General features: G+C 46.7%; 1 protein-coding gene across 2 annotated transcripts in view; it reads right to left on the bottom strand.

Annotated features, from left to right (window-relative positions):
* Positions 1 to 938: 938 nt before the first annotated feature.
* The window catches only part of CAPN13 (calpain 13), an 85,273-nt gene continuing 61,116 nt past the window's right edge, over positions 939 to 25,095 (bottom strand). Inside the window, exons 12-24 of one of the 2 annotated variants that reach the window (XM_033176136.1) lie at positions 24,201 to 24,212; positions 22,010 to 22,053; positions 21,857 to 21,979; positions 20,824 to 20,857; positions 20,402 to 20,458; positions 16,926 to 16,983; positions 16,760 to 16,818; positions 15,004 to 15,072; positions 12,681 to 12,756; positions 10,630 to 10,758; positions 9,543 to 9,598; positions 8,928 to 8,985; positions 939 to 1,397 (exon numbers count right to left, since the gene is read on the bottom strand). In XM_033176136.1, the coding sequence (XP_033032027.1) occupies positions 8,959 to 8,985; positions 9,543 to 9,598; positions 10,630 to 10,758; positions 12,681 to 12,756; positions 15,004 to 15,072; positions 16,760 to 16,818; positions 16,926 to 16,983; positions 20,402 to 20,458; positions 20,824 to 20,857; positions 21,857 to 21,979; positions 22,010 to 22,053; positions 24,201 to 24,212 (744 nt within the window). In that variant the 3' untranslated portion in view covers positions 939 to 1,397; positions 8,928 to 8,958. Of the gene's footprint in view, positions 1,398 to 8,927; positions 8,986 to 9,542; positions 9,599 to 10,629; positions 10,759 to 12,680; positions 12,757 to 15,003; positions 15,073 to 16,759; positions 16,819 to 16,925; positions 16,984 to 20,401; positions 20,459 to 20,823; positions 20,858 to 21,856; positions 22,054 to 24,200; positions 24,213 to 25,095 lie in introns of both variants that reach the window. The other variant, XM_033176135.1, reaches the window with a different exon arrangement.

Genomic DNA, 25,095 nt, shown 5'->3' with positions numbered 1-25,095 from the left:
GACCCTAGGCCTGCAGAATCGTCCATTTCTGCTTGTCCTTCAGGATGCAAGGAGGCCCAAAAGGAGCTTGGGATGACATGTGGTTGTGGCAACCAACTGTGCAGGTGGGTTAGACTTTCTACCTGGATGCCTGGGTGAAGGTCATCTTTGAATCCTGCAGGAAATGGCTTATTCATTCTTCTGGATTTTCCCACTTATCAGAGTCTCTGTTGACCTGCCAGTCCCAGTTTTTTTGCGTGCAGAAAATCTTATGTAGCACGGCAGTCTGACAGCCCAGGATTCAGGATCTTTAGACATTAGCTTTAACTCCAAAGTCCATGCTCACAACATGGGCATCTATCCTGGCTAACCAAGCAGGGGACTGGGAGGCAAAGTGACCTGTCCCAAACTTTGCTGTGTGTCTGACCCTCTCGCTATTCAAAAGCATTAGCAAGAGGAGCTCAACTCCTTAAGCAGGCAGCCATTCTACTTGAAATGACTGTGAAGGCTTTACAACAGTCCCTGTGGATGAGGTCACTTGGCTGCGTGTTTGGTACTTATATACAGCATGCAATCACTGCCGAGCACTGCCCTTGCTCCTGGCATGGGTTTGTGTGTGATGATGCAGCCCTGCCCACACCATCCTGTCCTCTGACCGTGCCACTCAGAAAGGCACACTCAGCAAGCTTCCCACCTTCCTGTCCTTTTGACACACCCATTTGCAACAATTCCCCTACTGGGTTGATGCATCCAGAAATGAGCTTTCCAACTGCAAATTCTTTCTAGTGGGGTCTGACCCAGTCATGCTGTGGAATACCTTCCATCCTCTGCGGGCCTTGCCTTTTTGAGACACCCGGTGACCACACCATGGATGAGGAGGGAGCGAGGGAAGCATCTGCCTTGCTGGGTACCTTTCCTCTTTTCCAAATGTATTTTTGAGACAGAACTTGAATGAGACCTTTATGGGAAACATGTTTTATTTTTGCCATTTAGCTGTGAAATCATCAGGATTCAGACATAACATAGTGTAATTATTCTGCAAACACCCAGTGGACAGCTCCCGTGTCACCCATAGCACCCGAGGGTGGGCAAACTGGCTCATTTTGGCTCTTCCAAGAAGTGAATCCAACTGGTGACAGGGGACTCAGAGGCAACTTCTCTTCTCCTTTCCCACAGGGAGACATCTCCTGCTTCATTTTCCAGGGCAATGTAGGCTGAGCACATCCCAAAGTGCTCAGATAAGCTGCTCGGTGGCCACAGGCTTACCAGGGCCTGGGCCAGCCAAGGACCGAACCCAGGCTGTTGGAAGACAGCTTGGACTCCATTTCACACAGGGCCAGTTTAGATGTATCACAACCACAGTGGGCAGAACAGCCTCTTAGAATGAGAGATTCGTGAGTGATCACTGGGAGCTTGTCCTAGAGAAAGACATGGGGGCGCAAATGCAGGCCAAGGGTGAGTAAAGAAACTTCTTCCTTTGAGTGACCACAGAAGAGGGGCCCCATTCCAAAGATGCTATTCTGGATCATTCCACAGTAGAGGAAGCACTGGCGCTTCCTGCTGGCAAGGCTGACAGACCCCAACATGCCCATGGCCCCTTAATGGATGTTCCTACTCCATTCTTCAAAATTCCTTAAAGGGCATCCCGGCACCTGTCCTGCCCCAAGCTTGAGTTCATATCATAGCCCATTTTAGCACCTTGAGGGCTGGCGCTGGAGTGGAGGGAAACTTGGGGAAGAGATGTTCCTCCCATCTCCAGGCAGGTTGGAAGGGCTGAGGCCGGGGGCTGCTATGCTGCTATGGTAACAACAGCCCTGAACTCTGTCCCATGCAAGCTCCAGATGGTTGGCTTTGGACTTCTTCAGGAGAGTGGTTTTTCTCAAGTGCAGGGGGTTTGAATTAAAGTGACATTCGTGCATAGACACGTTTTCTACAATGATCAGTCAGCTGCCCTACCCATGGGGTAAAGAGGCCTCAACTCTTCTTCCCTGCCTCCCTCCTTCTCTCTTGTCTCACAGACTACTTGCTAGTTTGCCTATTTTTTTTTCATAAAAATTCAGTCCAAGATACATAATTTAAAAATTCAAAGAGTGCTACAAGGCACGAAGGAAAATAGCAGCTTCTTGTCCCATTTCTATCCAAATTCCCCTCCCTAAACTCTTTCTTCTGATGTTTACCTCCATATTTCTAGGTAATATGCTTATGCAGTTAATTCTTGGTTTGTCCATTTTAAATGCCTATTGACTTCTTATGATGGAAGATGGGGCGAGGTTGCTTCTCGCCCCCTTTCATGTCTACAACTTCCCTCCTTCCATCCTTCTAATATATTTATGTCACATTTTTGTTAAATCAATATTCCATTTTTATTTTATTACAATTATATATGTACTGTTCACTGCTGAATGAAAAAATACTCTAGGATCACATTTTCTTTCTTCTGTAACTCTTTATTCTCCTAGGAGTTAATAACTACCTCACTTTTTTGTCTGCTTAGTTTAAGTTGTTATCCTAATTCTTCCAAAGCTCTCCAGCAGAATTTCAAAATCCCTCTGAACATTATTTTTTCTGTAATTAAGCAATCTGATCAACGATTGCTCCCATTTTCCCCAAAGGCTGCCCTCCAGCTTCCCTTGGGATGGCTCACTCTCTTGTTCTGCTGCGCAGCACTGGTCCTTGGACTTCCCTGCCTCTGTCTAGTGTTGGATCTTCTGTTACCTGGATTCCAACTCTTCCTCCTGCTTGGTTTATTCCCTTGGAGTGTACATGTTGGTTTCCCATTGGATACATTTTTCTTCCAAAGCCAGCTCCAGAAGGCTGGACACCCTGGCATCTCAAGGTGCCTGGTAACCACCACGTGTATGCTTGCCAATGGTGTTGAGCGTTTTCACATCACCAGAGGCACATCCAGACTCACAACTCGCAACTCACAAGTATAGGAGAGTTTAACTTAAACTCAGACAGTTCCATCTGCCCTGGGGTGTCAGTCTTCAACCCAGCATCTAGCCAGATCTCTCAAAAAGAATTTCTTTTGATGAACAGAATGAGATGGGAGAGATGGATTTACTAGGCTAGAAGCAGACTCATCCTGCAGAAAATGGTTGTTGGTCATCAGTAAGACCAGGGCCACTACTGTCATATGTCACCTAAATCCTGCAGACTAGGAGAAGGTGTCCCTTTCCTCAAGACACTGTATTTTTATACAGTGAGAAATTGTTATAAATACCAATTTTGTTAGAATAAGGCATTTTACTGGCATATTGACAGTAGATCAACACGGATGTAGACGACATTAGCTAGACAAACTCTCAGCAGGGTGTGATTTGCTGTGTATTAAACCTCTAGACTGTGAAATCAATTAAAATCAATACAGCCTCAAGTGTCCAAGAAGCACAGAGCAATGAACTAAGTATTAGCATTCTTTCAAGTATGAACTTCATATTTTAACATATTTTAATATAGGTATTGCCTGCAATGTGACAACAAGGCATAAACTTCGTTTAAAAGAAATATTTTTGATGGGAAGAGAGGAGGAGGGGTTCAGCCCAGTTGCATATACCTATAACCCAATCTGCTAGGTCAGAGGAGAGCAGATGGGTTGAAGATGAGAACAGAAATATTCTCACAACGAAAGTATACCTCGACTTGCCCAGTGAGTCCAAGGGCAGATAAAAGACGTCTTGGACATAGTTTGTAGGGAGTGACCTGGAAAAAAAGTAGACTGGTGATGGAGCTCCAAAAACCCTCATCTCTGGGACAAAGCCTTTGCTTGCTCCAGTGACACTTTGTAACAGAGAGGATCAAGTGAGCAAGGAGAGGGACTCTCTGGATTGAATCCTGGCTAACAATAAAAGTCTCTTTGCTGACCTCCGAATGTTGGAACTCCTAGAAGAAAGAAACTTTGTAATAGCAAAATAAGGGAATATTGGATAGAGTTGAAGTGAACAGGACACTTTCAACTTTTTCAAAAAAGTGAGGGAAATTTTCAAATTTTTCAAAAAAGTGAGGGAAAAATAGGCCTTCATAAGATAATATGGGTCAGGATGTGTTAGAGATAATAACAAGATAATATTAACTATCTGCCTCTCAGTACACCAAAGGGGAATAAAATAGACAATAGCTAAAAAAGCAGGAAAACTAGGGTGTAAACTAATAGTAACAAATGTTGGGATGAGAACAAAACAAAGGAAGGTATAAATCTGAAAGAACAATTTCTTTCAGTTATTTGGGAGAAAGTTACCAACCAGTTTCTCTTTGATAGGTGTTTCGCTTTGTGCTAAGGAAATAGCAACAAACAAGACATCCCCAGGCTGATCGTCTAGCAGGGAATACTGACATCAAGCAAGTAATGAAAAATATGTAAACTCAGCTAGCTACCAATAGAAGTGAACTTCCTCAACCTGGCAAATGGTATCTATGAAAAACACACAGTGATCATCATATTTAATAGCAAAGAACTGGGTGTTTTCTCCCAAGATTAGGAACACAAGGTTGTCTGCTTTGTTCACTTCTATTTGGCATTGTATTAGAGGTTCTAGCCAGGACAATTAGGCAAGAAAAAGAAATAAAAAGCTCTATATTGGAGTGGAAAAATAAAACTATCTTTACTTGCAGATTACATGATTTTTGAATATATAAAGTTCTAAGGAAGTTCTTTAAAAATATTGGAACTAATAAACAAGTTTAGCAAGGTTGCAGGATGTAAGATCAATATAAAATCATTTTTATTGCTGTACACTTGCAATGAAAATCTGAAAATAATATTAACAATTTTATTTAAAATTGCATCCCAAACTACAATAGTTAGGAATAAATTTAACAAGGAAAGTGTAAGACTTCTACACTGAAAACTGTAAATCATTGCCCAAAAAAATTAAAGAAGATCTATAAAAATGAAGAGACACATGGAACAAAAGATTTTATATTGTGAAGATGGCAATATTCCCCAGATTGACCTTTAGATTTAGTGTACTCTCTATCAAAATCCCAGAAACTGATACGTTGATTCTAAAATTTATATGTAAATGCAAGGAACCCAGAATAGCCAAAATAGTCTTGAAAAGTAAAATAAAGTTGGAAAACTCACACTTCCTGATTTCAGAACTTACGATAAAATTGTAGCAATCAACACAGTGTGATACTGGCATAAGATACACATATAAATCAATGGAACAGAAAAGAAAGTTCATAAACAAATTCTTATATTCAACTGATTTTTGAAAAGGGTTCCAAGACAAAGAAACAGGAGAATGAATAGTTTTTTTCAGCAACTGGTGCTGGGACAAATGAATGAATGCAAAAGAATGAAATTAGAACCCTATTTCACACCATATAAAAAATGACCTCAAAATGGATTAAAGACCTAAATGTAAGAGCTAAACTATAAAACTTTTTGAAGAAAAACCAGAATAAATAGTTTGACCTTGGGTTGGGCAATGATTTCTCAGCTATATCACCACAAATATGTGACAAAAGAAAACAATAAATTAGACTCCATCAAAATTAAAGACTCATATGCTACAGACGATAGTATCAAAAAACTGCAAAGACAACCTGCAGAAGGGGAGAAAACCTTTGCAAATCACGTATATAAGGAATTCGTGTCTACAATATACAAAGAACATCTACAACTCCTCAGTAGTAAAAATATAAATAACGCAGCTTAAAAATAGACAAAGAACTAAATGAACATTTCTCCAAAGATCTATAAATAATCCATAAGCACTGAAAAGATGCTCAAAATCATTAGTCATCATGAAAATGCAAATCAAAACCACAGTGAGATATCACTTCACACTGTCTAGGATTGCTATAAAAGACAATGACAAGGGTTGCTGAGGATGTGGAGAAACTGGAATTCTCATTTGCAGCTAGATGGTGGGAATGTAAAATGGTGTAGCTGCTTTGGAGAACAGTTTGGTGGTTCCTCAAAAAGTTACAAATAGAATTTCCATATGATCCAGCAGTTCCACTCATAACTATACACCCAATTGAAATAAAAACATATGTCCCCCCAAAAACCTGTGCACAAACATTCGTAGCAGGATTATTAATAATAGGCAAAACTAGAAACAACCCACATGTCTATCAACTGAGGCATAGATGAAAAAATGGGGTATAGCCACAATGAAATATTATTTAGCACTTAAAAGGAATGAAGTACTGATACATGCTACAACATGGATGAATCCTGACAACATTACGCTAAGTGAAAGAAGCCAGTCATAGAGGACCACATGTTGTGTGAATCACTCATATGAAATGTCCAGAAAATAGGTAAACTTACAGATTCAGAAGATAGATCAGTGGTTGCCTCCGGCTAGAGGGTGGGACACAATTGGGAAGCAACTGCTGTGGGCATGCTAGATGGGCATGGGGTTTCTTTTTTGTGGTGATAAAAATGTTCTAACAATCATATTGTGGTGATTGTCGCACAACTCTGACTATGCTAAAAACCATTGAACTCTATACTTTAAATGAGCAAACTGTACAATGTGTGAATTATATCTCAATACATTTCTTTAAAAGAAGGAATGGGCTACAACCAAGTGTGTTGAATGTTATGACTGGGGAGGGGTGATATGTGAGTGAATCATATTGGAACCCATAACATGGGAAACAACTGGGCTAAGGCATAAAGGATCAGGAGTTTGGTGACTGATAGCCAAGACAGAGCAGACAGTAAGGCCAAAGGCCTGAGGCTGGGAAAAGCATGGAAAATAGAAGGAAGTAAAGGTGTGATGGTGTAGTGGGAGTAGAGAGCAGGAAAAAGAGGCATGAGTTGTGGTTAGATGGTGGGCAGGGGCCAGAGGAGGCAGGCTCTTGTGGTCCATGTTAATGGTGGCAGATTTTTCCTTTGAGCAATGGGAAGACATTGAAGGGTTTTTAAGCCTGGAGAATGTAATGATTTGATTTGAATTTTTAAAAGTGTAGTCCGGCTGCAGGAAATTGATTTGAGGGATACGAGTGGATATAGGAAAACCAGATAGGGAGGCCATGCCAAAGTCAGGGAGAAAGATGATGTCTAAGAAATCTCAACTGAAGCAGTTAGCAGGGAGAGTAGGAAGTGAGAATATGTAGACGATGAGCTCTTCTGTGAAATTTGGTTGTAATGAGAGGAAAGAGGTGGAGTTCAGCTGGAAGAGGTAGGAGATAAAGAAATTTAAAAGATACACATTTTTAAATGGGAGTTAAATGACTCCAGAAGATAAAGACAGGTTTAGTATTCAGAAGACAGAAGAGAGAGAGAGAATTCATTCAATCAGGCCCTTGAGAAGGTGAAGGGTAATGAGAAACAGAATGTCCTTAAAGGGATGTGCCCTTTAACTTAACAGGAAGAAGGAGGGAAATAGTTACAGAGGAAGGTGGATTTGTAGATTTGGAGGCAGAACTTCTTCACCCTCCTGCCTCCAATTCTGTAAAGCAAACCACAAGCCAAGAGTGAGGGGATGTGCTTTAATGATGTGATGCCAGAGGGTGGTGATCAATGAGGAAGCTAGGGAAGCACTCCTGGGGGTGATGATAGGCATTAATGAAAGAAACTGAAGTAAACACAACAATGCCTCTAATATTATACTTCCTTCTGACACACTTTTTAAAAATAGGAAGGGTGGAAAGATTAGTTAAGAGAGAATTGGGACCCTGTACAGGAGAAAAGATAATAAGAGAGAATCCAGTTGTTTTGAAAGTTTAAGCCTTTAGGCCCTGTATATCAAATTAGCTTAAATATACAATTGACAAATCATTTTTGATATTAGAAATCATGCAGATTGGAACAGGCACAATAAAACTGAAAATAATCAAATGTTCTGTTTTTAAAAAGGAGTGAAAGGATAACTCAAGGAAATATGGTTGGGTCAAATTAACTATGATCTCTGCAGCATTAATTTGTGACCATTAGAAAGCATCAAATGTTCATCAGGAAATATTTATGCTAAAACATTATTTATGGAGACAGTGTCTGTCTCTTGACTTCAAGGTACATGAATGGGAGATTAAATACTGTTTACAAAAACAATCGAGTTTTAGGTGATATTATCACAGGTCGGCTGCGTGGAGAACTGTATACTTCAAAGGTACATTGGCACATAGAGAATGGTCACCAGGAGGTCTGGATGAAAACCAACAGGAATAATTAAAGAAGATGGGCTTTGGGGCAAAACAGCAAAGGTATCCTCCTTTGTAGGTTGTGCATGTCCAGTATTTTTTTCTACAGTGGTCCAGAGAGTAGAGCCAGCAGCATGAGTAGAAAGTTTCAGGGAAGTAGATGATTGCCTCTAGCTAAGGAATACTTAAAACTTGGAGATGTCCAACAACGGGAATTATAACATCTTGAGCTCCCCAGTCCTAAAGGATTCTAGAGGACTGATGGGGCTTCTGCTACAGCAGGGTTGGGGTGTGGACTATATAACTCTAGGGTCTGTTCCATGAAAAAGAATGTAGAGGAAATGACATGAGTGTTAATTCTTCAGCACACTCATGCTAGAGGGATAAACACTGATGCCTACAGATATTCATCATCTGTCTAAAGCTGCACAGTGAGACAATGGTACAGCTGGGGCTAGAGCCCGCTCTTCTCTCCCCAAGGCCTGACCGTTTCTACCATTTCTGTTACTCTACACCGTTCAATTTCCACCATTTCTCTTGCCTTTCCTGTGATGAGAGATCACTTTTTTCCTTTGGAACTTCAGTAAAGAATTCTAAACCCTCATTCATGCCTTTCAAGCCACGCCTTTCCATAAAGGTCCTTTGGTCTACATTGTCTGCATGAAATCTGCAGCATTGGCCTTGAAACTCAAGGGCCTTGAGCAGCTAAGCCTTGGTTCACTTCGGTAAGGGTCTGTCATCCCTGGGGAGGCTGTCCCAAGGAAAGAGTCTTATATGCAGTTCCTGGAGGAGAAGGGGGACTCATGCTCCCAGGAGGGAAAGACTGCAAAGCTACCATGTCTTACCTGAGCCGTGGGGTCTGCTTTCCTCTTTGCTTCAGTTGTACATGACCAGGTTCATCCACTGAAAAATAAGCATCATCATTACAACAATTCTTTACACTTGTTAGCTTAATACAGACCAGGGCAAATGCCATCCGCCTCCCTTGAAAGACCTCAGTCCAGTCTCATCACCCCTTGCAGCTAATTCCAACCCAAGCTGGGTACAAGGTGGGGTTGTCTCACAGCACATCTTCTGCTACTCCCTGAATAACCAGGCAGTGAGACGTATATCTTAGGTCTACCAGTTGGCTGGTCAGGAGCCTCTAAAACTCAATGGGAGTAAGTTTAATGTACAGTGAGCTCAGCGGGCTGTCCTTCTGTTCCCTCCTGGATTTATGACTCCCACATAATCCTCTGCTTTATTAAGCTATTGGAAAAAAAATAAAATCTGTCTGCCAAGATCCTAAAGCAGCCTGGCGGCCAGCGATATATAAGGCAGTAATTGGAGGTTGAGGGGACAGCTTGGCTGGCCTTTGACAGACCGTTCAATATCCTCAGGGAAAAAAAATGCCCCCTGGAATCAAGTCAGGGGAGGCAGCCTAGGACTGTGCCTGCCCCAGGGAGGGGAAGGTACCTCACCTCCGCTTCTGTCAGGTAGAGTCCTTTTCCATCCTTAGAGAGGTTGCGGAAAGTCTCTAGGAAAAGAAGAGAAGGTTTTGACTGACTGAGGAGGGAGGAATCCAGGCAGTTCAGGGGAGGCAGGCCTGGGCCCATAAGAAGCACAGGAGGTGATTCTGTAAAGCAACCCCTCCTGCTGCATGGGGTGTGCCTGTCACCTGTCCTCTTCTCTGTCCAGCCAAGCTCTGCACAGGGTGAGTGGCTCAGGGCTCGCCACCTCAGAGGGACTCTGTGCCTGCTCTTCCCACTCGCCTCTCCCTCTCCCAGCTTCCTTGCACTCCCTGCCCCTGCATCCATCCACACTAGGCTGTGGGGATGTGAGGGCTTGTTATTCTTTCAGTGATACAATTTGGGGACCTCCCTTGTGCAACCAACTGAGAACTGTGTGTGGGTTGAACCTCGGGCTTCTTTTTTACCCTCGCAGAGCCTTAGTCCCTCAATCTTTTCTGCCCAGCTCACAGCTGCAGGCTTTGTAGCGGTGCCTTACAGCAGGGTGGTGAGAGGATTATGAGTCGGGAGGGGTCTGGCCTCTCTCCCGCAATCACAGCCGCCCCACTCTGGCCCGGGTTTTCACACTAGATTTCATTAAAACGAAAGGGTCACGCTGCTAAAAGGTGTGGAAACTTCGGCCTGCACAGTTGGATTTCTGAAGCCTGGGGAGGGAACCTCCTACACCCACTTATTCACTTGTGTGTGAAATTCCTTCAGCAAGGACCAAAATCCTTCATTACATAACTGAAGAGCAGGTTTCAATGATAAACACAACCTGGAGAGGGGGACAGCATGATTTCAATTAACCTTGTTCCTGAGAGGGGCTGGGCAGGGTGATGAGGAAAAGAGACCCGGGATGGGGAACTACAGGGGAGAGGGGGTGCAGAGGGAGCTGGTCATGCCATCTGCAGCCTTGGTTGGTGCCTCATGCAGGCTGCCAGCCCACCCTGCTGCTGAGGCCTCAGGCAGGCCTGGGGTGGGGTAAGGGGTGGCCAGTCCTCTCCTGTGTTCTCCGGTCACTGCCAAGGTCTCTGGGATGCCCCTCGATGACACTTACTTGCCATGGCTTCAAGCCGCATCAGGAAGCAGACCAGGCTGGGGAAGCTGACCCTGCCGACGCTGTCGCTGTACCTGAGGGTCACCAGATGCAGCAGCTCACGACTGACAAAGATCCCTCTGAGGAAGTCTGGGGCCACAGGTGAGCGAGTGAGTGAGAGGAGGCTAGGGCTGGGGGGTTTCCTCTGCTTCTTAGGGTCTGAGAGACCTGTTCAGAGGTCCCGGCAACCTCCCACCAACTCCTCCTCCCACTCAGCCCCCTCCCTTCAGTGTCTTCTCTTTCTCGTTGGTTATTGGGCCCCAGGAACCTAGTTCTGGAGTCTGGTCAGAGACCAGGTGAAGATACTGAAGACACTGCTCTGGGGACACATCAGTCTTCGCAATCATCTGATCATTCCCACGTAATGGGAGAGCTGCTGGGACACCTGGGGGTTGCTTCTAGCCCTGCCTGTCAAACTTCTCTCTGCTGATGACCTTGACAACCTTCCCCCGACCCATGACTGTAGGTAGGTTGTTTATGGATGCCGCTAGTGTAGGTGGGAGTGGCCCCTGGCATAAGGAGATGCAGTCCTAATTCCATCCAGGGAAAAGACTGACTCTTGGCGGGACAGCAGAACGCAGAAGGTGGCCTCAGGCAGGCAGGAGCTCAGTGCCTTGTCATCCTGTGCTTCTAGTTATAAGCTCCAGGGAGGCACCAACTTCAGAGGGCCAAGTACATACTGGCGCACAGTCAGGCTTTGCAAGATTTAGAGAGCCAGTAGAACCCTGCAAACCAAACCATCCATCATGCGGACAAGCCTGGTGGCCCGTGAGCCTCTGGCAGCCAGAGACACACGTGCTTTCTCTGGCAGAGTTAATAAAACATGAACTTGAATGCCTTTAGATAAGCCAGGTCCTCTCCTGCTTGCCACGTTCTCAGTCACCTGTTTTCTGACTGTGCGCTCCATCGCCCCTTTCACTTACCTGCCTGGCTGCTGAAGGCTTATTGAGTTGAATTCGAACAATTTTCTACTTTTTTCTCTTTTATTATTCTGGAGTCATGAGTGAGGTCTTTTTAAAAGATTTCATCTTTAATGGATTCTTAAAGTGTGGTCCCCAGACCAGGGGCATGAGCATCCCCTGGGAGTTTGTTAGAAATGCAAATTTCTGAGCCCCACCCAGACCTCCTGATCAGAGGTGCAGCAATCTGGGCTTTAACAAGCCCTGAAGGGGATTCAGAGGCAGCTCGGGTTTGAGAGTCCCAGCTCTACGTTATGAAGCATTAAGGGGAGGATCCGGGCTACAGCTGGGGGCAGCAGCCTGATCTTTCTGCCCTGTCTCCAGGCCAGGAGCCATGGGAGGGAGGGAGGATGATGGAGACCCTCCTTCCGGTGTTAACCTGGGAAAATGTGCTTTTACATTTTATTAAAGGAAGGTGACCATTTCCTTGTGCAACTTTTTTTGTAATCCATTTTCCCCATCGGGACAGTGGAGGTAATGATTCCTGCCCTTCCCAGTTCACAGGGTAGTCCAGACAGTCAAATGAGATGACGCTAACAGAAGTGCTTGGTGAACCATGGAGCACTTACGCACCCTAAGGTATTATTATCATTATCCCAGGGCTGAAAGCCTTTGCCTACTTGAAGCAGACAGATGCCATTTGATTTAATTTAGCCCCAAACTCTCTGTGAAGAGAGAGCGTTCATCAGCCAGCCTGTGGGTATTTAACCCTGATGGCCCAGATACTGAGCTGGAAGCGCATCTCTGAGGCGAGCTCGATTCCTGGTAGGGTATCAATCGCGCGGCAGCTATTTTCTCACAATTAGAGCTGTGTGGGGGAGGAAAGGCATCTGGGAAAATGGACTGGCACGTAAGAACTCGGACAGGGGCAACTATGTCTGAGTCTGCAGCCCTGGAGGCCCCCCAGGGTCAGCGTGAACTGGGGAGGACACCAGATCTGCACTGCTCCTCTCTGATTGCCTGGCATTGCTGTGCCAGCTTTGCCACTAGGGGTGTGGGCATCACACCCACCCCCGGACCCCGGACACCACAGCTCCAAAGTCCCCATTGTACCTGTATTCTCTATGGCCTTCCACAAGTCTGAGCTCAGGAGGACTCCAGGGCTTGTCTGAACCTTCTGGAAAACATGCTAATAGGGGAAGAGAAGCAAGAAGTCTGTGAAGATGGGGAAGGTCCTGGATGCTCCTTTTCCGTCCTGGGAAGTTGCTTCCCTAAACCTCCAAGGAAGGCACGGTCACAGCACTGAGGACTGGGAGGACAGAGTGGCCACACCTGGTGAACTGACCATCCTGGCTGCCTGCTGAGGGGCTGTGGCCGCTTCTCCTCACCCATGCTCCTTCCTCTTCTGTGCCTCCAGGCTGAGCCCTGACACATAAGGCAGTTTTCTGCTTTTGAAGGGAACACAGGGCTCTCTAGAGAGTTTGCGTAGGGTGGTGGTTAAGAGGAGCTCAGGCTTTACAACCAAACTGCTAGGGTTTAAATCGTGGATTATTTACCAGCTGTTTTACCTTTAGCCATAACTTAATCTTCCTAGGCCTCCGTTTCCTCATCTGTAGCATAAGGTTAATTACAGTGCCTACCTCATAGGTTCGTGGCAGGGAGTAAATGACTAAATATTTATAAAGTGCTTGGGGGAGTGCTTTGCACATGAGTGAATGCTCTATAGAAAATATTGAAAGCAGGTTGGAATTGCATCCTGGAGCCCAGCATGGGGGCAGAAGGTGGCACCCGGAATATATCACTTTTGTATGAGGCGGCTCTTGCACCTACCCAGGCCTTTTCTACTTCTACTCAATTCTCCCTATAATCCTGGTCAACATCGTACTTCACAGATGAGGACACTGATGCTGAGGCAGGGAACGTTTTGCCTTGGATTAGGTGTGTAAGTGCTGCAGGACTGAACTCAGGACCCTAATTTGGGTCTATGCCTAGCTGTCCCCAGGAGCTACTCCAAAGTACCCACACACAGGCATGTGACTGAGGCAATCGTGGGAGACAACTGCCTTTGCAAAATAGCAGCTGGACAGCTTTTGGGGGGCGTTATTCAGCTTTTGGTGAGCGCAAGGACAGACCTAGAATTATCTCAGGCATTCACTCGTTCATTTGGAATTCCTTCGGTCATTTATTCAGCATTTTGAACCCCTGCTGTGTTTTAGACACTATGGAGGTGCTGGGGAAAGATGGATATGAGGGAACCCTTGCCCTGGGGGACCCAGGGGAGTGCACATGCAGGCCGTCACAGTGCCCTGCAATGAAATGAGAAATCAAGTGGCCCCTAGTTGGGGATCTGGGGATATATAATGAAGTAGCCACACAGGAATGCTTTTTTTCCAGCCTTTAAACATGTTAGGAAAATATTTAGTGACATGGTTAGACATTTGATGTGTTTATTGGCATTTATTAGTTTTTAAAAACAGATTATATTTCTATTTGGCATGTGTGGGTATACATATTACAAAAAAAATTCTGAAGTATGTTCACTAGGTGTTAATAGTTTCCCTTTGGTTGGCAAGATCATGTTTTCTAAGTTTATTTTTGCCCATCTATATTTTCTGTTTTTCTACTCTGATAGGTATTGCTTTCCTAATAAGGAGATGTTATTTGTAAGTACAAGATGATAAGACAACACAGTGTGACTGGCCCTGACAGATGTGGGTTCAAGTGTTAGGGGCCAGAGGGGTCATGGGGGCCAGCAGAGTCCCCAGGGAAGGTTCTGCAGGGAAGGAGTGGTAGAGGTTGGACTCTCAGGGTAGGTGAGCACTGACCAGTCTGAGTGTGCAGGGAGGGGAGAGACGGGAGGGGCAGGGTGAAGGGGCACAGGTGTGACGTTTACAGGAAATAGTGAGTCTCCTTTAGACTTGTATTGGAGTCTAAAGGAGAGAGTGGGATGAGTGGAAAGGGCTTCTCCTGGGCCCCAAATGTGGACCCACTTAGAGGGTCTTGTGTGCTACTCTGAGGGTTTAGACTTTGTCCTGGGAAAAATGGGGAGGCCACATCACTGTTTTCAACAGATCCTCTGGCAGATGGATTGGATGGGGATGAGATAAGCTAGCAGGTGTTGCAGTGGATAGAGGGGCGGGGGTTGGGGGAGATGCTAGCGGGCAGTTTTAGCTTACAGGGACAGCCTTCTCCTCCCACCTCCAACGCATCCCTCATTCCTCCAACGCATCCCTCATTCCGCCACCTAACTGGGCATTGCGTTTGCCTTCTAGAGTTGCACTACATCTCCCCAAACAACATGCGAGCTCTCCTTGAGGGCAGGAGTGAGATTTCCTCCTCTTTCATACCCCTGAACCCTGGTGCAGGGTGAGACACCCAGTAAATCCTTGCTAACTAGATGGAATGAGCGTGCTAGTCACAGAGAATGTGCCCGTACCTGGCAGTGAACAAGGCGCTTCCACAGTCGCGCAAACTCCTCTTGATCTAGCCACCCATCCACTTTTAGCTAGGTACGGAGTTAAGCGTGAACCAGTCAGTGTGCAAGGTGCAGAGGGGCTGCTGTCCTGCCAGTGAAGCCAGAGCAGGTCCATCCATCACTAGCAACACAGTTGGTTCACCGTCACCTAGATGTGGCCTCATGCCAGCTGGTCCATTGTCACCTAGATGTGGCTGCATGCCAGCTGGCTCCTGCTGCGTCTAAAAGGGACCTGGCTTAGATTTGCTTCACAAAGAAAAATGGGCAATTGGAAGAAGGAACCCCTGAGGAGAAGAGGCCAGTATCACTTGCATCTGAGGGAAGAGAGGGGTCTAGAACACAGCCTCCACCAGTTGGAGTGGGCGCTCTGGCTCTGGAAGTTGGGGAGGAGCACGAAGAGGTCATGGCAACCCCAGAAGCAGCAGCCACAGGCAAGCATGTAGAGCCCTGTGCGCATAAGTATAGAGGGAACGCATCCCGTGGGCATGTTAAAGCCAGCCCTGGCCGCGCTGTATGATGGGTTCAGTGATGACTAATGAAGGGAAAAGCATTAACTTCTGAGAACTGGAAGGGGAGCCAGCGAGTGAGTAGGAAGAAGGCTGAAAGAGACCTGTCTGCTTTGCAGGGGTCCAGCAAAGGTGACCTCCCCTAGGGTTACTCACCCTGGGCCGTGGGGCTATGAGGACCATTTGGATTCCTCTGTGGGAGATGGGTAGTGTCTCTGACAGATTCCAAAGTACAGCCAGCAGAGACAGGACCTGATTTATGATTTCATCAAAAAACCCCTCTTGTTTTACAATGGCCGGCTTCACAGTCCCAACTGAGCCTTGTCAATGGTGCGGGAGAGGGACAAAGCATCTCAGGAGACAGCTCACTGCCGAGTGAGGGGCTGGCAGGGCAGCATCTGGGGGTCTACACTCATGGAGTCAGCCTCTCCTGCCTGCCAAATGAGGGGTACACAGGAGAAGATGGCTCACTGGGGAATGGAAATCAGGAGGAAGGGCAGGAACCTGGGGTTCAATTCTTGGTCCTACACTTGTAGCCATGGGCCTGGAGTGAATCCCTGAACTGCATCTGCCCAGCCTCTCCCGCTGCAAATGCAGCATGGTAACAATGCTGGGGTGCAACTACTGTGTAGACCAGGAAGTTTTCCATGTTTTGGTGGTAGTTATCTTGATTGAACTGGGGACTTGTTGAGTAAGAAATTTAAATAATGGAGACTCCTCCAGTGGGAAGGGAACAGGTGAAAGGGAAAATAGTTCCCAACGGTGCTATAAAGGGCAGTTTAGGATAAGGTAAGAGCATAGACTTTGGAGGCTGAAAGCTCCCACTTCAAATGTGGGCACGAGTCCTGACTAGCTGTGTGATCTGGGCAAATTACTTAACCTCTTTGAACTCCTGTTTCTCCCACTGTATGATGAGATGATACGTTTTGTATCAGAGGGGTTGCTTCAAGAATTATAAGGACACACACACACACACACACACCCAGTACACTGATCAGCACATAGTAGGTGCTTAATAGATGGTAACTATTATCATTGTTGCTGTGGCACGTTAGTGAGTTAGTAGAGAATCCCCAGAAACTCAGGGACAGGAAAGAAGAGAAAATACTAAGAGTGAGAAAAGGGTTCCCTACTGTCCTAATTAGGACTCTGGGGAAGCCCACAGAGCAGAGGGGCGCTCAAAGCATGGGAGGGATGACCGCAAAGGATACTTCCATCAGAGCCACCAAGCTGCGGCACTCATCTAAGGAGAACATGTCCCCTGGAGGTCCTGAGGAGAGAAGGACAGGAAGGACTGAAGTGTTGGCAGTGGGGTGTGGGGCAGGGGTTGCCAGCAGGGAGGAGGGTGGGGCCAGCTTGCCCTTGGGCTGCTCCTACCTGTCAGAAGCTCCTGGTTGAGAAGGCTGTGAAGCTGGGTGGCATCAATGTCCAGCCTCTGAACCAAATAAGGAAGAAATGCAGGCATTATATGAGTTCCAGGATCTCAGAGGCACATCTGCCTGCCCTGTAAAAACACTCAGATTTCCAAGCACTCAGTCCCCACAAGGTACCCATCTTGCCCTCGTCATGAAGCCTTACCTGACGGCTCCCAGCCATAGTAGTGACTCCCTCCCCTGCACATCTGTCGTGTTGGTCACTCCTGATGCTTGGCCCCTGGTGTAGGTGACCTTGCATTTCTCTCGTTATCCATTACTGGACTAAAAGCAGTTTAGTCCTTCCCACCATCCCTGGCATTTGGGAACCCCTCAGGGTAAGTATTGTTGAATGAATCAACTCAGACCTTCAGATGTGTTCTCCATCTGCTTCCAGGAAGAGACTTAGGAAAAAATAATGACTACCGTGTACATGTGTGTGTATGCACGTGTGTGATAATAGGAGTTAAAAATACCAGAAATGTGGGCTAAGAGAAACTGCTATCATTGAGCACATTACTTAGCATTAATTTTCCCAGCCACTGAAGCAAAAAGGGAGACATCATGGTTTTCTTTGGATTAAGAGCGGGAAGCAATTGAGGTTGGGGAGGGAGGAATTCTTCCTGGCCTCAACTTCTGGTACAGTTAACTGCATTTGATTTTATACTGGGGGCATCCAGCAGGTTGACAGGCAATGTCTTTGATGACAATTTCACAGAGACATGGAGCTGTTCTGTATGTGGCTGTTCCTCACGTCCAGCCTGGGAAGGGTAGAGGGGATGCTATGCTGGTATTGCCCTGGGAAAGCATTTTCATGGGGAGCTGGTGCTGGAAAGATTTATCAGCAGGTGGCCCTGTGGAGTGGCACTGGTCAGGTAGAAGAGGGTGCCTCCTGGGGGTCTTCTGAGAATCATCACCTTCCATCTCCCAGGATTGGCCTTACCACCTTGAACTGGAAGCACAAACAACCCCAGAGCCCATCCTGACGGGGTCCTCACCCAGAAGGATGACCCCTCAGGATGCTCCAGAGGAAAACATCCTGCCAGTGCCTGAAAATGGTCTTCAGGTAATTTCTCCCACATCTCACTTTGGGTTTTATCAGGAAAGTTGGTGTTGGGTGCCCACTATCAACTAAGTTTCTCTTCCAGAGACTCAGGACACCTCGCTTTGAGCAGCAGTCAGCATGCTAATGAGGAGTTCCGATTTCCATGGAATCATCCACTATAAAGCAGCTTTGGGGCATGGACCATGTCTTTTTCCTCCGTATTCCCACGTGAGGACAGAGCCTACCCCGGGTCCTGCACTCCATAACCAACCAAAAGAGTCTGAGGAGATGAGGGTAGGAATGGAGGTGAGGGATGCTTAAACAATCTCCTAAAAAATTGCATGTTTGCCTCGACCACCACAATGCAAGATGACCAAAAGCTATTCCTTGGGATTCCCAAAGCTTAGTGTGGGACTTGTAATGACTGGGTGCTCAGTAAATGCTGGCTACTTGGTGGATAGACCTAGCTCATCCCAGAGTCTAAGTGGCTCCTTCCTTTCCCACAGGCAGACCCTACTACAGTGAATGAAGAACCAGTGGTAGCATCAAGTCATTGTATTAGTTTTTTTTTTTTGTTTGTTTGTTTGTTTTGAGATGGAGTCTTGCTTTGTCGTCCAGGTTGCAGCACAATGGCACGATCTTGGCTCACTACAACCTCTGCCTCCTGGGTTGAGGCAATTCTCCTGTCTCAGCCTCCCGAGTAGCTGGGACTCCAGGCATGTGCTACCATGCCCAGCTAATGTTTGTGTTTTTAGTAGAGAGTTTCACCATGCTGGCCAGGCTGGTCTCGAATTCCTGACCTCCTGATCTGCCTGCTGTGGCCTCCCAAAGTGCTGGGATTACAGGTATGAGCCACCGCGCCTGACAACCATTGTATTAGTTTAAATCTAGTTAAAGTGATAGAAAAGTGAAAGTGATAGAAAAGGTCAGAAGAGAGGACACAGTGAGTGCATGGAGGAATATTTTGCTTTAAACTTTCTTTGGAGGACACAGACCCTGAGGACAGCTTGCAGGATTACAGAATACTGCCAGGTGGGTCCTGCTCAAGAGTGCCTGGCCGAGAAGTGAAAGGGGGCTCGAATCCAGTCTCTTTTCTACTTCCCAGCCATGTATCTGGCAGAGTGCCACACTGGGGTCTTATTCTAATTCCCACAAAAGCCCCCTATGGGCCACTAATCAGCCTCTATGAGGAGGGATTTGGCTGTTGTTTGGAAAAGTCCTGATTAGAAAATCTGTCCCATCTTCACATATGGCAGACATTTTTACTTTAGAGGTGCAGGTGTATGGGCCATGTATGAGAATTTGCCACCTGCCACTGAAGGAAGCTTGGTCTCAGGCATCCTAATTACGCCTGCTAACCACTTCAGGGGCTAACCTTCACTCAGGCATCTGCTCTGGGGGAGGTGATCTGCCTTCACTCAATAGAAATGATTGAGCACCTCCTTAGCCAAGGACAGTGATCAGTGTTGGGGACAAAGAATGCATATAATATCATCCCTGCCTTTGGGAGCTTGCAGACTGAGGACATCCATCTTGGCCGGCCTTGTCATGCAGTGAGTGAAGTGCCTCCTGAATCAGCCCAGATAGTGGACCTGGATCCTGGGCTGGTACTGACTTCATGGAGGTCCGTGTTCCTGTGTTCAGCTGCTCTTTGCAACACATGCCTCTCATTCCAGCCACATTCTCTTTTTTTCCCTAAGTTTTCCTACTTTGGCCCAGCTGCTTCTGGGTGACCACTGCCCCAGTGACCCTCTGAATGCAGAGGCAGGGCCTGCCCTGCTTCCTGTCCTTGGCCTCTTCCTGGTTCAAGGCGGCAAGGTAGAGACGCACATCGGTATCACTGTCCACTTTCCACACCAACACAATTATTAACGATAAGAGGCCCATTGTGCAGAGCCCCTGGCAGCTATTTTATTCTGACAAGTCAAGGAGTTCTTTATAACAGTTTATTAAGCCATTAAGGAAATCCTGTGTGCACATAGGTGGCTTGGCAGCAAGGATGCTGTATGTGCTTTCTGAAGCTGGCTAGCTCCCGGGAGGAACGATGCCAGGTTGGTGGGAGGTGGCCGAGTAGAAGAAGGAAAGGTTTCAAGGGGTACTGCCAATTGCTTGTTTAAAGATTTAGAAGGCAATACACCTCACAACCCATAATTATCCCCTCCCTTTCTAAGCTCTACATTCCATGTTGATGTCACCCAGATGACACTGGGTGGGGTGCCGTGTCTTTACCGAGCTTGGCAGCCAGAGCAGTTCTGGAGATGATCCAGAAAGAAAGGCAGGTAAAATAATCCATCAAGTCACTTCTCCTGTCTGCATCCCAATAAGGGCCTGTAAGAGCTGTCCCTCCCTCAGGTCCCCTTTCTCTACTCCCACGTAAGGCCCCTGGGGTACCATACCTGTTGAGCATATCTGTTGAAAATGCTTTGTTGGGAGCCATGTTCTGAAGGGCTTCCCTGGATCAAAGGGAAAATAGCCAATGTTAGACTTCTGGGGAAGGAGGCCACACATCTGGTACAGCAAAGGCACAACAACCCCTGCCAAGATCTGAGAAAGAGGCTTTATTGGGCAGTTGGAAAAAGCCTTCTGGGGAATGAGAAAACTGAAGTTTGTGGAAGGAAGAGGACTGCGTGGAGCCTGGCCTTGGATGTCTGGTCTTCTCCCCCTACCCCGCCCGCCCCTTTGAGCCGTCATCAGCCTATCATGGTGTCTCTCTTTTCATTGGTTGGGGGCAGGGGAAGGCACAAAGAAGGAGACAGAAGCTCTTGGGGATGGGATGGGGCCAATGAGGCTTGTCAGGCAAACCTTGCTGCATACCTACCTCTATTCTGAGGTTGAAATGGCGGCTCAGGTGCCTAGAAAATCAGAGGACAGTGTGACAAGGATGACCAGCTCACCACTCAAAGGGGGCCTGCATATACAGGGCACCCAGCTGGCACTGGATATTGATGCCAAGTTCCTGAATAGGGCACCCTCAGCACCGTAGGACATGAAGTGAGCAGCTACAGCACTGTGGCCACAAGCCCAGCATTTTGGCTGGACATGGTCTGGTCTTCAACTGTTTTAGTAAATGGCTCCTTCTACAACCAGATACTTCCAGCAACCCCCATTGTCAGGATGGCAGATAGGCTCTGCCTTAGGTTGCATCTCTGATTGGTGGTGTGATGACGGCCTGCCATGCTGGACTTAGAAGGTCTCACCCACGCTCAGCTGCAAAGACTGCCATAATGATGGCAATGTCTGCCTTGGGCCCAAGAGGAGACAAGGGGCCCAGCGGGGTGAGCACTTGCTGGTCGCAGTCTTGAATGATCAAGTTGGCATGGAAGACCCTCCGTGATGGACTCTTTCTTTCAGGCCCATCTTTCACTGTCTCCTTGCTCTACCCCACATTTCAGGACATGTGACATGCTGGCGATATGCCACCTTCCTGTATAGATGCTGATGCTACTTACTCTCCAAGCAGCCCTGTGCACAGTCACTTCCCTGCCACCATTCATGCTTTTTTCTTCTACCCACCTTCCCATGGCCACCATAGCCTTCCCTTTTAAGCTATTAAATTATGTTTTTCTTCAAAGGCCAGCTCAAGTGCCATTTCTCTCAGTCCCTCTTGCCACTCAGTCCTCCAGTGCCACTTTGCATTTCCATCTGGCAATGGCCCCATCCTGTTTGTGGTCTGGTTCTTGGTTCACCGACTTTCTTGCTTGCCCTTTATGGTGAGCTGCTCTAGAGTGGGGCCAATGGCGTGTCCCCAGTAACATGCTGCACGAATACACAGAGCACAGCCCATAACGACACAATGCGTTTTTATAAAGTTAAATAGAATAAAACATTTAGAATCCCAGAGGGTTCTGTACCTGTCATTGTCTGGCGTTTTCAGGAAGATTCGGAGCAAAAACTCCACTGATTTTCTCTGCGTCTGTGCAACCAAAACATAGTTCCCAGGGCTCAGATGTCTGGTCACAGTGAAGTTGCGTTGGAATTTATTATCTGAGCTTTGGACAACGTTGCCCAGCGAGAAAGAAATCACGGGTGGAAATTTCTCCCGGTATCTCTGGAATTAGAAGAAATACAATTATTGTGAAAAAGCCCCCTCTGTGCATGGACCCCAGGCACCAAGAAAGACCCACCACCTTCTAGACCCTCTCCATTTACCAAGATAACATTACAGGTTCTATAAATGGAGACGGTGCTCAGCTGAACTCTCAAAAAGCAGTAGCATTTAGACTGTCGTTTCATCTAGACCCTGGACACTACAATGGATGCAAAGAAATACTACACACAGTTTTATCTCATTGAGTCTAACGGCATCCTGAGTTTCTGAGTTTTCTCTCCCTGCTTATATAGAAAGAAAACCTCCATGGAAACTAGTGACATCATTTCAACACTGATTTTCTTCCGGGGCCCCTGAAGCCCCTTCTCTCCTGAATGTTTAGCAGAATGCTTTGGACTGCTATACTATTACAGAATTGAATTATTTTCACTTCCTCTGTTTCATCTCTCCAGTGAAGCCCCGAGATTCCTTCTCATTGGAGAATAATGGGCCCTGATCATTTTCCTTTTATTTTAATATTTTCTTAGAGATAAAACAATAAATATAATGCAGTTCCTATTACCAGATGTCACATACATATTATGTAATAAAAACCCCTTGCTAAACAAATTTTCCCCACTACAGTCAAGCACAGGGATTCCATTTCGAATGGTTATGCAGTAGGAAATGATTATTTATGAGCTAAGCCTTGCGGGGAAAACGGGAAAGGGGAAAGTTTCTTTTCAGGAGTAGGGACAGGGTTGGGCTCCAAGGTGAAACAGGAGATAGGCCACTGCCCTAGGGGTACGGCTGGGTGGCATCTCCAATGCAATTCTGCTGACATTAACAATAGCCTCACCAGGTTTGGGAGCCTGACTTGCTTGGGCCCTTATGGCAAAAGCAATGATGGAATCAGTTCTTCTCCAGAGGGTCAGCAGTGTCCCGTGGCTCTGGGTATGGGCGAGGGTGCATGCATGTGTGGGTGCAAGGGGAGGCAGTGGGCATGCAGAGGTGTGTGGGCAGTGTGCCTCCTGCAATTAGAAGGCAAGAGTCTCCCTACTTACCCATTATCTTGTCCTGCTCCCTCTGTTGGCCCCTCATAGCCCTGTCCAAGCTCCTGATCCTTCAGAACAGACTTGCTCAGTGGCAGTGAGAAGTGTGAGTGTGGGGGAACAATGTGGGGGTTCTTGGTCCATTGCTCAGAGTACCCAGCATCAACAAACCACAAACCCAAGACTGGTCATGCACAGACCTGACTCTGAGGTTGTAGGGATGGGTCCTGTGCTTTTTCCTGGATTAAGTGCCACTTTGTTCTCCAGCTCTCGGGCCTGAGATGCTGATGGCTCCTTGCACCTGAGTGCTTCTCTCAATGCCCATCCCAACCCTCCACTTCATAGCTGTGGTGTCAGGGACCAGAGTCAGATCCTGACCCCAGTTCTGTGGCTGGGCCACCACTGTCACAGGCAGGCTCCCCTGGAAGGCCTGGGGGTGCTGTAATCCCTCTTTGTTGTCTGTGGCCACATCCTGCTCCCCCCTTTTCATCTGTGGTCCCCAGGCAGATGCACCTCCCTCTTGGGGGCTCAGAGCTCTCAGCCATGGGCAGAGGGGTGGGTCTGAGTGCCTGTGAGGATAGGTATTCCAAACTCCACCTGTCCTTCTCCATCCTTCCTCATATGGGCAAGTTACCTTTCACCAATCCTGAGCCAGATGATCTGTTTAGGAGGGTGGCAGTTTCTTGCAAGACGGGCTCAAGGATGTACCTTGAAGCCGCATTTGGAGAGCATGCATCCTGCTTATGGAGGATTTGGGGACTGACTACTTTAGGAGGCTGAAGATCTTTTCCAAGGTACCCCTTAGGGCTGCTCTCATCTTAAATAAAAAGGAACCAGCTTCATCAATCTTCTCTAATAGAGGCCATGGTCCTGAGGATGGTTTCACTTGAATGTTAACAAGAGAACAGCTCAAAGGGTCAAAGCTTCAAACCAGGACAGCTAAATATTCTCCTGCTTTGTGAACCTGTTTGGGGATTCTAGGCCTGTGTCTGATGTAAGACTTCGACTGAATTTGCAGCCACGGAACACGTGGAGGCCACGGGCATTGGAAGTGGCCTAACACTTCACTGGTGGACAGCAGCAGAGGCACAGGGCAAGGACGATGCTGAGCCATACCTGTGAGCCAGCCTGTTGGAAACAGGGAGAAAGGCAGATTTAGGAACTCAGACCCAAATAAAAAGGCAAGCAGAACTGAACAGCCTGGCTCATTGGTTTCATCCCTGCATTCCTCCACCTTTTCTTCCTCTCTTTTAAAGAATTTATTTTATACCTATTTTATACCTATTATGCCTGCCGTAAAGCATTTTTTTTTTTTTTTTTTGAGACAGAGTCTTGCTCTGTCACCCAGGCTGGAGTGTAGTGGCTCAATCTCTGCTCACTGCAAGCTCTGCCTCCTGGGTTCAAGCGATTCTCCTGCCTCAGCCTCCTGAGTAGAGGGATTACAGGCACGTGCCACCATGCCTGGCTAATTTTTGTATTTTTAGTAGAGATGAGGTTTCACCATGTTGGCCAGGCTGGTCTCGAACTCCCAACCTTGTGATCCACCTGCCTTGGTCTCCCAAAATGCTGGGATTACAGGCATGAACCACCACGCCCAGCTACCACAAAGCCTGTTTTAAACACTGACATATCGCTTTCTAATAAGATGCAGTAAAGACAAAACATGCACAAAGCCTGTTTTAAACACTGACATATCATTTTCTAATAAGATGAAGTAAAGACAAAAGAAGTTTTTCTTATTAGAAACAAGATACACCATCACTTAGAGTCTTCAAACACTGTTGCACTCTAACTTTCATGATCCGACAAAGCATCCATGGACCAATCTGCAAACTAGTTTTAACAGAAACATAATAGCTGTAAGCAGACATGACTTCCTAAATTTATTAGGTATAAATTTTACAAACGTTACTTATATCTGTGATAACATTGGAGTTGGAGAATATTGCACCTTCTCCAAGTTGCATGGTGAGAACCACCAATAGTGTGGTAGAACTTATGGCCCTTTCCA

This window comes from Trachypithecus francoisi, unplaced genomic scaffold, assembly GCF_009764315.1.
Source record: "Trachypithecus francoisi isolate TF-2019V2 unplaced genomic scaffold, Tfra_2.0 Lachesis_group17, whole genome shotgun sequence".
Classification (NCBI taxonomy): domain Eukaryota; kingdom Metazoa; phylum Chordata; class Mammalia; order Primates; family Cercopithecidae; genus Trachypithecus; species Trachypithecus francoisi.
This window is presented reverse-complemented; position numbering and strand designations above follow the sequence as displayed.